Source organism: Topomyia yanbarensis, chromosome 2, assembly GCF_030247195.1.
Source record: "Topomyia yanbarensis strain Yona2022 chromosome 2, ASM3024719v1, whole genome shotgun sequence".
In the NCBI taxonomy this organism is placed as follows: domain Eukaryota; kingdom Metazoa; phylum Arthropoda; class Insecta; order Diptera; family Culicidae; genus Topomyia; species Topomyia yanbarensis.
Genome location: NC_080671.1, coordinates 430,000,817 through 430,013,060, shown reverse-complemented (window position 1 = coordinate 430,013,060; position 12,244 = coordinate 430,000,817). Strand labels below are relative to the sequence as shown.

The 12,244-nt window shown below is 43.0% G+C and overlaps 1 protein-coding gene across 1 annotated transcript; it reads right to left on the bottom strand.

Moving 5' to 3' along the window:
• Nucleotides 1-7,480: 7,480 nt before the first annotated feature.
• Nucleotides 7,481-12,216, bottom strand: LOC131685369 (zinc finger protein 502-like). Its single transcript, XM_058969057.1, has 6 exons — nucleotides 11,828-12,216; nucleotides 11,076-11,764; nucleotides 10,039-11,017; nucleotides 9,881-9,965; nucleotides 9,743-9,797; nucleotides 7,481-9,668 (listed from the first exon to the last, which is right to left on the bottom strand). The coding sequence occupies exons 1-6, from the start codon at nucleotides 11,978-11,980 to the stop codon at nucleotides 9,428-9,430; spliced, it is 2,202 nt and encodes a 733-aa protein (XP_058825040.1). The 5' UTR covers nucleotides 11,981-12,216; the 3' UTR covers nucleotides 7,481-9,427.
• Between the last annotated feature and the right edge of the window lie 28 nt (nucleotides 12,217-12,244).

The window sequence follows — 12,244 nt, the reverse complement described above, 5'->3', positions numbered from 1 at the left end:
TTCACCACAGCACGAAATGCGCCATGTACAACACACTGATTAGACCGGTGGTTCTTTACGGGCACGAAACGTGGACAATGCTCGAGGAGGATCTGCAAGCACTCGAGGTCTTCGAAAGAAGGGTGCTGAGAACGATCTTCGGTGGTGTGCAGGAGGATGGCGTGTGGAGGAGAAGGATGAACCTCGAACTTGCGCTACTCTACGGTGAGCCAACAAGTATCCGGAAAGTAGCTCAAGCTGGAAGGGTGCGGTGGGCGGGGCATGTTGTGAGGATGCCGGACAACAACCCCACCAAGTTGGTTTTAACCTCCTACCCGGTAGGTACAAGACGGAGAGGAGCGCAGCGTTCCCGGTGGCTGGACCAAGTGAAGCAGAACCTGGCGAGTATCGGGCACCTGAGAGGTTGGAGACAAGCAACAACTGACTGAGTGACGTGTCGGAATATTGTAGAACAGATTAAATCATGATAATATGATGTATAATCTCAGGAAACATATAAATATATTTGTGCAAATCGGTCCAGCTATCTCTGAGAAAAATCGGTGAGATTATTTGACACTTTCGTACATAAACACATACGCACACACATACAGACTTTTCCGTTCTCGACGAACTGAGTTGAATGGTATAACAGATTCGGCCCTCGGTTAAAAAGTCGAAGTTCCTATTGGGCTGAGCTAGCAGGTTAAATAATAACACGTATTTGGTTTGATCAAATAACAGTTTTGATTGTGCGAACTACACTCGGCAAGATATTATTACAGAAAGGCAAAAATCGACCGGTCGCAGTAGACGATGCGAATGCGCGCTGAAATATTTTTCACTCTCTCTTGTTCCTTCAGTTCGACAGCACGTAGACGAGATTCCGCGCGAGTGGATTCAGCCGGTTGGGGGTTCGGCCGGTGATGCGGTAATTGTTGTCGACTTCAATACTCCTCCTCAACGACTGCCAGCAACAAGACCAAGCATCGAAGAAAATTTTTGCTTAATCCTACCCAGCGGTTTGGTAAGTGCATCAGCTACAATCTCCTCAGTAGGACAGTAGACCAGTTTCAGCAAACTGTCGTCGCACAATTGCTTCACGAAATATTCCCTGGTTTCTATGTGCTTCGATCGCCGATTGATTCTTTCTGATCCAACGAACTTAATGCAGCTTTGGTTGTCCTCAAATTTTACAACAGGATCTATCTGTGGTTTGCCAAAGTCTTCAAGCAGCTTTCGAAGCCAAACTGCCTCTTGGCTGGCCTCACCCAGAGCAACGTACTCAGACTCCATGGATGACAAAGTTACGCAACCTTGTAGACGACTTACCCAAGATATCGCTGCACCAGTATACAAAAAAATATTTCCGGTTGTTGACTTCCGGGTTTTGTCATCACCAGCCCAGTCTGCATCGGAATACCCGATTAGTTTTCCGGTCGTATTTCCGTACTGTAAGTGCAAGCAAAGATAAACTCAAGATAGAGTGGTCAAAGGTTTCCCATGTACCATCTAAATACGACCCCTCGATGAACTCGGTTCACCGTCAGAGTGACAGCTCAATACTAAAGTAAAGCGAAGCTTTGCAAAAAAGGATGCAACGTCGATCTTTGCGTCGTATGAGTTTATCTTTGGTGCAAGTGTTTCGTTGTCTTTAAATAACGGACCACACGTTTGGCCGCTATCCAATTGTCCTCTCGTTGTGCACTCCTTCCGAGTATCGATGCGCTCACTGCTATGTCCGGTCTGGCACATACCGCAATGTACAACAAGGCTCCAACTAGACTCCTGTATTTGGTTGCATCCTTCAGAAGTGGACTTTTATTGTCAACCTTCGTAAACGTTTCCTCCATTGGACTTTTGGCGGCTTTAGCATCACTTAACACAAAACGCTGGGCCACGCGGTCGATGTATCCTTCAAGCGATATACTATAGTTTCCATCCGTTCTGGTAACTTCCAGTCCTAAAAGGAAGCTCAGATCGCCAAGGTCCGCCATCTCAAACTCCTTCCTCAGTGATTCATGAACGATTTTTATTTCAGATTCACTCTCGCTGCCTACCAGAATATCATTCACGTATACAAACAGGTAGACACGCTGTCCATCGCTGACCTTCGTGTAAAAGCACGGATCGGCAGCACTTTGTTTGAAACCTAGCCCCAAGAGAACGGAATGTAACCGATGGTTCCAACACCACAGATGCTCCTCCTCAAGCGACAAACCAACGACTCCTTGCCAGGTGGCTGCTTAATGTACAGCCCTTCTTCGATTTTCCCGTACAGATAGGCTGTCTTCACGTCAAAATGCTTCAGAATTAGTTTCTTTTCACTTGCGATGGCCAACAGTGTTCTCAGCTTCGTTTGCTTGGTGACAGGAGCGAATAATTCGTCGTAGTCTTGTCTAAATTTCTGACTGAAGTCCTGAGCTACCAACCGCGCCTTATATTTAACCACCTCACCTGCAGTATTCCGCTTTATCTTGTATACCCAACGACATCCAACATATTTGCTGCCATCAGGTAGCTTCACGAGATCCCACGTACCATTTGCTTTGTGAGATTCCATTTCAGCTTCCATGGCACTTCTCCATTCAGTATGTTTCTCACCAGTCACTGCGTCCCTGAAACTTGCTGGTTCTATCGGGTCGTGAAGGGATACATCACCTACAGCAAAAATCTCTTCCATTAGCCTTTTCGATGCAATACCTTTATTCGACCGCGACGGACGTCGTGAAATTTCATCCAGAGGGAAAACAGAGAAGGATGAACTCGCTTCAGATACACTCTCGTTAAACGAAATACCTGAGCTTGGGCTCGACTCATCCCGTTCCTCTTGTCTTCTACCTGTTCAGCAGACGTTTGCCTCTTCAGCGGTCCCTGCTGTATAGTCGACAAGGAATGCTCTACCTCAGCAACTGAAAGATCTCGTATCCGCTTCGAATCACTGGAATCACCAGACTCCAAAAATTTGACATCCCGGCTGATTGTGATCCGGTCATTTTTCGGATCTAGGAAACGGTAAGCTTTTTGTCCTTCCGCGTATCCGACAAAAATCATCTTTTTCGCCTTCTTGTCCAGCTTCAACCGCTTTTCTTTCGGCACATGGACGTATGCATCCGATCCAAATGTTCTCAAGCGGGCGTATGACGGCTTCTTTCCGTGCCACAGCTCGTACGGTGTCTTCTCGACGGCAGATGTTGGTAAACCATTCTGCAAGTAGTTGGCAGTGCAGATTGCTTCACCCCAATATATTTTGTCGAGACCCGACTCCGCCAGCAAACACCTCACCATTTCAACTATATACCGATTCTTCCGTTCCGCTTTCCCATTTTGCTGCGGCGAGTAAGGTGCTGTTTGCTGCAAAATTATACCGTTCTCCGCTAGGTACCCTTTCAACGATGCACTGGAATACTCGCCGCCTCCGTCGGTTCTAATTACCCGCGGAGCACGTCCAAAATAGGTTTTCACCATTGCGCAATACTCTCGAATCTTCTCTTCAGTGTCCGACTTTGCTTTCAACAGATACATCACTGTATAGCAACTATAGTCGTCCACCATCGTCATGTAGTACCTGTATCCACTAGGCTTGGCCTTCTCCATTGGACCTCCAAGATCTGAGTGCACTAAATCCCCCACTGCTTTGGATTTGCTGCTGGACTCTTGGAAACGGTATACGAGTCATCTTTCCTTCACAGCAAATACCACAAACGGTCTGAATTTCACACTGCTTCATTTTTAGCCCGAAACCCAGTTCTTCTTGGACAACCTTTGAGATTGCTTCACTGTGTCGACGTCCAAACCTTCGATGCCACAGGTGCTCGCACAGCTCCGGATGCTCAACGTTAGCAGCATATACTTGCTGAGAATAGTGCTTCAAGTGGTACAAGCCACCACTTCGTTCACCAACCAGCACAGCTTCCTGACCTTTCAGCACTTTACAATCAGCACGATCGAATAAAGCATTGTACCCTAAGTCACAAATTTTACTCACCGATAGTAGGTTGCCTGATAACGAAGGAACATAATACACATCTTTTAAGGAAATATTCATTCGTACACCATTGCCAGTGACCGACTCAAGCTTTCCATTTCCAGCGCCGCGGGACTTGATCTTCCTTCCATCGGCTAGACAAATTTCTGGTTGCTTTGCTGAGCTTACGTCTTTCAAAAAATGTATGTCATTAGTCATGTGAGACGTAGCACCGGAGTCCAAGTACCACCGGTTTGCGCTAGAGTTCGTCGCAGCCATCAGACACATCTCCATTCAATTCGACACTTCAGCAGCCTGGTTCGCCTTGCCATCCACCGATTTTTTCTTCTCATGCCGCTCTTTTACTATCTTTGGACGGTCACGTCGAAAATGTCCCTCTTCCTGACAGTTGTAGCATATAAGTTTCTTCTTTTTCTCCGTCGCTTTAGATTTTACACTTTGCATTACTTTCTCGCCGTGCACACCACTGCCGTTGCAGTCGAGCCGACGTCGCCACTCTTCCCGCAGCTTGCTCTTAACGAAATCAGCATTAATCAAGGTGCCATACGACGGCGAGAGGCTCGACAAAATCAACGCCATGAAAACTCGATCCTTCAGACCTTCTCCAATCTCCTCCAAACGATTTTGTAAATCGGTCATCTCGTTCAGGTGTTCGGGAATATCGCCTTCTTCCGACAGGCGCTGAGAACACAGCTTGCGCAACACATGATGTGTCGTCGACAAGGACGATGCCTCGTGGATTTGCTTCAGCGAATCCCACATCTCCTTTGCCGTCTGCTTCCGGATGATATGAACTAGTTGACTGTCCTCCACAGCCAAGCCCATCATTGTGCGAGTTTTTCCATCTTTCGAGAACCAATCGGCCGCCGGCTCATCAGGATTTGGATCCTTGACAAAAGTCAACAGTTTCTCCTTCACAAGAAGTAGCTCTAGCTTGAACTTACAGATCGAGTAGTTCTGGTCGTTCAGCTTCTCCAATGAAACTTTTGTGTCCGCCATTTTGTTCACTCGCGACGCAATATAGTTTGTTCGAAAAAAAAAAGAATTGTCTATAATTTCTACAAATTCCGTGTTAGACTGGGCCCATAACCTATTGGGCTGAGCTAGCAGGTTAAATAATAACATGTTTTTGGTTTGATTAAATAATAGTTTTGATTGTACGAACTACACTCGGCAAGATATTATTACAGAATGGCAAAAATCGACCGATCGCAGTAGACGATGCGAATGCGCGCTGAAATATTTTTCACTCTCTCTTGTTCCTTCCAAGAGGATGACATGACGTTATATTGGCGTAGTCAACATAAAAAACTTTGTTTGTAACAAAATTAACGAAACTTGTCTAAATACAAACGAAGAGCACTTTAGTTTGCATCAAAATAGAGGAAGTGTGCATTGTTTTCTATTGTTTACTGCTACCGCTGTTTGTTGATGACATTTTGACGTTGTCAAACTGACCCCCATTGATCGGTGGAAAAACGATGTTGCCTATTGTCTAACTCTGTATGTAGAGATAGGTACGCCAGCTACCTGGTTCCTTCAGTTTGACAGTACGTAGTCGAGATTCCGCGCGAGTGGATTCAGCCGGTTGGGGGTTCGGCCGGTGATGTGGTAATTGTTGTCGACTTCAATAGTTCCTGTGGTAACCGAGAAAATCACTGGCAAACTCTATCGAACTCGTAACAGCCAACTAAGGACGTCCAACGTCTACGATGTCAAAAGAGGGACTGTCCGGACAACACATTTTAGTGAACCGTTTCACCAATACCAAAGCGTATACGAATAGTAGACATATTTATAATAGAGTACGAGTATCACATCTCCGTTTTTTATTTTAAATAAAATCAACAAAATTCAGAGGTTTTTAAGTGTTAGTTGTAACTGTACTTCAATTTAAACTCATGGGCTGAAACGTTTTGATGGCTTCGGAGCACGTGATGATCTTCGCAGTGCAGTATGTTCAGTCACTTCTTGTATTGACGGTGTGTTCCCCGGCTCAAACTGTACCTCATCTGGACCCGACACCTTCCGTAAATGAGACGTATGTCGATCGAAACACTTGTCAGTTTCGCTTGATTTAACGGTCACATTTGGTCCATTTCTTTTGACAACTACATACTCCTCTTTGCCATAATCAGTTGTCAGCTTATCTTGAGTCAATAAATTTTTCATTAAAACTGTGTCACCTGTCTGAATGTTACTTGGTCTTGCTCTACGCTTCTCATCTTCTCGCTCTTTTCCTTCAAATTTCTTTGGTATATCTCTATCCCATCCTCGTCGCAATTTATATGGTAACCGAGAAAATCACTGGCAAACTATCGAACTCGTAACAGCCAACTAAGGACGTCCAACGTCTACGATGTCAAAAGAGGGACTGTCCGGACAACACATTTTAGGCTGTGAACCATTTGGCGATTTTCTTTAACTTTTAGTTAAAATTTGACAGTTTGAAAGTTATTTTCTCTTGAATGGAAAAATTTAACCGAGAGAGCGAACCATTTCAAAAGTTGACATATGGATAGTTATTTAGAATTGACAGCTGCAATGACCACAAGTTGGTAGAGGTGTGAACATTTGTCGATATTTTAAAATTAGTTTTTCTTTCTTATTACATTAAGTATGACAGTCATAGCCACGAAAAGTAAATATCCACATCCTGAAATAACTCAAACAAATCTTAACACAACACGTTATCGTTTCCATCTTTATCCCTTAATTTTGTATTGAAAAATACTGATAACCTCAATTAGGTACAGGAAATGTTTCCACATTTTTATTCTGCATCATGGGCAAAATTTTAACCATCGAGCTGTCAAATTTAACTATCGCTCTGTCAATTTTAACTATGCTCCAGAGTAGGGTTATTTTGCAAATAACTTTCGAAGTGTCAGATTTTAACTAAAAGTTAAAAATTTCACCAAATGGTTCACAGCCTTAGTGAACCGTTTCACCAATATCAAAGCGTATACGAATAGTAGACATATTTATAATAGAGTACGAGTATCACAGTTCCGACCGATTACATAACCTTTCTAGACGAGAAAGGCAAAAACATGAAGGAGAGACAAACACTTAAATGAAGTTTTAATTGACGACCATGAAGATGGTACAATATTAAAAAAATCCATTTTATCAAGAGCAACATGAATTTTAATACTAATAAATAAGTCATCTTCAGTTAAAATATCTCAATTTCTAGGAAATGGTTTTTTTCTGGGGTATGAACTTCTGATGGGTAACGGTTTTGGGGGAAAAGGTTTTCTGGTAATTGGTACTTTCGAGGAAATGGTATTCTGGAGAATGGTTGTTTCTGGGGAAAAAATTTCGGTGTTTTAGTTTCTGGGTAATGGATTGCGCGGGAAAGTCGTATAACCAATCGGACAATAATTAGAGATGTAAACCTGTCAACAGATGCAGTGACATTACTAATGTGGTTAATGTACCCGTGGTTTCCAGAAAAAGTCGTAGATAGTTTGTTTATTAATGAACATTTATTACTTATTCATTGTCCTTGTCACTCTACAAAAACATGCATCAATCGAAATATAACGCGTAGTTTGAAATGGCATACATACAATAAATCTTAAATTACTTATTTGTTAAACCGTATGGAATTCTATCTTAATATTAGGACTATTTTTTTTTTAATTTTTGTAAATACACTATAGAATCGATGCTTATTGAAAAAAACTGACCGTCCAAAATATATGGATTGTAAATATATGGTAAGCAAATCACAAAATACATCCCCTAATTGTAACTGCTTTAACGCAAAAAATTCGGCACAGTAAAGCTAACTTACTGTGGTCGTGTCAAGTAAATACACTGAAAGAAAAAAAAACCGATTTTGGAAATATTGAAATAGTTATCTTTACGAAGAAAGGAACAATATCCGTTTGTATTATAAATACTGTTCTAATTGCATTTTTGCAGCTTACAAGGCATTGAATGTATACTAGAAAGGATAAACTACTTTGCAACTTTATAGGCTAAAAATCTTATCTCACTGGAAATATTGGAAAAAGCAAGGCAACACAAGAGTATTATTTCAAAAGGTGTTATTCTTAAGTAAGGAGCAGAACAGTGCACCGAAAACTTTCACACAAAAATGAATTTACACACAAACACATTTTTTCGACCTATGCACATTATAGGCAATGGTAATGTAATGCTAAACGTATCAGTAAATCTTCGTCCTTTTTCTTTATTTTGAAACGACAACTACCGGAACATCGGGGGTCAGAATACCGACTCGCTTAAAACGGAAAGCTTTGGTACTACAATCCGTTGCGGCGGATCGGGACCTTCTGTTTCGACAGATTTCGAAATCGATTCAGCAATGCTATGGTAGGGTTAGTGCTACGATCCTACTGACCACACTCAGAATCCTTCCTGGCTGCAGCTGCTTGAACATACAACAAATGGCTTATAAGACCGATACCGACTTGACAAATCGCGAAATAGTAACCCCTTCAGAAGATGAGTTTAAAAGAGAAAATCAAAACGTCTGTGGTTGGCAACATAAGACCCCGTCATGTGATCAGTCACCTGCGAAACAATTAGTTAAGATCGGGTAATCAACCCCGGTGGGATCTTTGGTCGAATGCTGACAAGGGGAAACCGAAGAGCGTCTATTCTCCATGTAAGGAGCGGCTCCAAGCAGCGTCTGTGCCGAAGCGGGTGGCTGACGCAGAAACGCGGTACCTTATTTGTAGCTATTGGACCTTACGAAAGTTACCCCACTTACTCGGGAGCAGCAAAATGTGAAGATGGAGATTGCAGCCCTTTAGGAATTAAAATGATGTGGCACAGGATAACGAGAATGAATAACTGCTTGGAATAAATCGACACATAGCAAAGATAAAACCGTGTAAGCCTTTCATAGTTTCGCTGCGTAGATTCAAATTTTAGAATCACCAAGATATATAAAACTTATAAACTTGTCCCCAACGAACGTTATCCAGAAATAGTCAAAATTGGGTAAACACCAAATTTCTCACTAGGGCGAAATTTTTTTTTGGTAAAACCAGTCTTTGCACTTGAAGGGCACAAATCCTTACTTGTTACATGTTTGCGTTTCGGCTTCGCCTCATCAGAAACCGACACTAACTTTTTGTTGGAATAGATTAGCGCCGGCTTGACGTCGTTCGATTGAAACACAAAGTGTGTTTTAGTTTTTAGGGATTTGCGTCAAGCCGGCGCTAATCTATTCCGACAAAAAGTTAGTGTCGGTTTCTGATGAGGCGAAGCAGAAACACAAACATGTAACAAATTTGATTGGTTTACCATGTCCCAACGTCGTCTCCAACAGTTTGTACTGGTGACAGCCAAACTCTTAAAATACTCACAAGCATTCGAGTTCAACAAAAAATAAAAATAAAAACCAATGAACTGATCGAGATAGTAATGCCCACCTTACTCTACAATAACTCCACTTTCCACTTAATCTACGGTAAAAGATTACAACTGTCCCCGAGCTAGTTTGGATTTTCGTGGCGCAGTCCGGCCGGAGTACTGACCACAATCGCCTTCCTCGAAATGTCCAGCAGCTTGCTGATGGCTTCTCAGAGCGGTTCCCTGGATAAACCGTTCGTCACACACTCCACAAGCGTACGGTTTTTCACCCGTATGCCGACGAACGTGCAACGTTAGATCGTTGGACTGGGCAAAGGCGCGATCGCAGTAAGTGCACTTGTACGGTCTATGGGAGTGGAAGTGGAAAGAAATATTACTTTAACACATCTTTTCTTGGTATAAGGATGAATCAGTTCTCACCTGTCTCCGGTATGAGTCCTCATGTGTACAATGAGCTTGTGTGACCTCGTGAACCCTACGATAGAGAAATAAAAGTTAAATTCGAATTTCCCCACCCCCTAGCGACAGTCTGACAATACATGTGACTCGTATACTAACCTACTCCACAAACCTTACAAATGCACGGCTTTTCACCAGTATGTGTCCTGCGATGATACTGCAAATCCAAGGAACGAGGAAAACCCTACAACAATACCATTTAGTAAAACATTGAACAAAAAAAAAAATTGTTTTCCCCCTCCCGAACGATTTCTTACTTTATCGCAAAAATCGCACTTGTACGGCCGCTCTCCGGTGTGCCTTCGCATGTGCACCGTCAGATTCGAAGACTTGGAGAAGGCTCGCCCGCACAGGGTGCACAAAAAGTCCTGCTTCGGTATCGCGTCTGCCGGATCGCGGTAGTGTATTTTCATGTGTGTCCGCAGATTGTCCTTGCGGTTGAACGCTTTACTGCACTCGGTGCACTTGAATTTCTTCTCATCCGGAATGTGAATGCTCATGTGGCGATCCAGGTGCTGCCGACGGAGAAAACTCTTGTTGCAAATTTGACAGATATGACTTTTTTCTTCCGATTCGTCATCTGATCGCTGCAGCAGAGGCTTCTTAGGTTTGTGCTTTTGCTGGGCGTGCTTATTCATGCTAGTTTGCCACATGAATCTTTCATTGCAGAACGGGCAGTAGATTTTCTTCTCGTGGTTCTCGCATTGGTGCTTAAGGTGACGCATCAGCAGTGCCCTATTCGGGAATCCGGTAGTGCAGTGTGGACAAGCCAACAGTTCCTCTGGTTTGTGCTGATCGACCGCATGTTCCATTATCATTTTAATCCTGGTAAAACTTTTCTGGCACACCTCACACGAATGTTCTCTTCGAATAATTCCTTCTATCGCCGGTTCTCCTTCCTCCTGTTCCGAATCTGAATCACTCAGTCCTAATTCTTCACCGTCCGGTTCCACTATCTGATAGAATCGGCTTACGTCCCAATTGTAGACACGATGTATTATATTCTCCAGATAATTGTCCACGACACGACCCTCTTCGAACAGATACGGTTTCGTTTGAATATTGACAGTGGTGAACGATGTCGGATCAATGTGCATTCTCAAGTGATTACGAAGCTCAGCAATTCGATCAAAAGTGGTGTCACAAAGCCGACAAATGGCTTCCGTTTTTCCTTTGTCGAAAATCATCTCCGCTGTAATCGGTGCGTCTGTACTCGGCTTACGCTTTTTGTATTTCCTGTCAAAGTAACATATCGTTAAAGCATTCGTATACAGTTCCAGCTTATTGCACTTACCGAACATGTAGCAATTCCTTCCCGGGATGCTCCGTAGCCATGTGTGTTTTGTATTCACTGTAATCCAGTGTTGAAAATTTCCTGTCACAAAACTCACAATTGAAATCTTTGCTGTGTATTTTCATGTGCCGCATCATATGATCCTTTCGAGTAAATCCACGATTGCAGATAGTACATTTTATTAGTCCCTCGGCACCGCCCATATGGGTTCTTAAATGCCGCGTTAGATGATCTGTACGGGTAAATACCTTATTGCAAATCATGCACATTTTAGTCTTCTTACAATCCAACAACTTCGTAGGATCTATATCGATAGCCATCAATTCACACTTGACTTGCGCTTCTTTGGCAATGATCTCGTTTGTTTGTTCTTCGCCACTATCATCCGCCAACTCTGCCGAAACGAATGCCGTTTCGCCATACTCATGCTCGTCATACCCGTCCTCACCATCAACACCTTGCAGTGCGTCTTCCTCGGGTGATTGGCTGATCTGCGGTACACCAATGTCGTAAAAAGTCAGATGCTCTGATTTGATATCAATTTCTTCCATTTTTACACCCTGTCGGGATATGTATTCCCTCAGCAGACGATCGCTATGTTCATAGCGCTTCCGCAAGTTGTATGCCGTATTTATATCCTTGGCACAATCTATACAAACGTTCTGAGGCATCCCGTCATTATAGTGCATCTGAAAAAACACCGAATTTTACATCACAACAGTACTCAACCGTGTGCTGAATAGGATGCTCACCTGAATGGAGGTACACTCGAAAAGCATTTCGTGCAGCGCAACACCCTGATCTCCAGCCGAATGGAAAATAGATTGTAGAATCTGTCCATCTTTCCGGCAGGACCGACAAATCTTCGTCATATCATACGTTGCGTTTGCGTCCATGGCATCCATTGTAATACACTGTATTGATTGATTTTCGATGTTTACGCAGGCACAACACCTTCCATAAACTTGCACAGGGTCTAGCTTATCCGCGTTCGAAACGCCGAGATATTGATGTTTTTTGTATAAAACACTCCAAGAATCCTTTACGTTGGATGTTAATAATAATAGATACCTATTTTCGTAAATCTGATAAAAAAGAACACTTTTCAAGAACAAGCTTGTGTAAATCGAGTGATTTTCTGGCCGGTTTGACAGTTTTTTCTAACACGA

Coding starts and splice junctions, on each gene's coding strand:
- LOC131685369 (XM_058969057.1), bottom strand. CDS start 11,980: ATGGATGCCATGGACGCAAACGCAACGTATGATATGACGAAGATTTGT. Junction 11,018..11,075: donor AAGGAATTGCTACATGTTCG/GTAAGTGCAATA, acceptor TTACTTTGACAG/GAAATACAAAAAGCGTAAGC. Junction 9,669..9,742: donor AGGACTCATACCGGAGACAG/GTGAGAACTGAT, acceptor CCACTCCCATAG/ACCGTACAAGTGCACTTACT.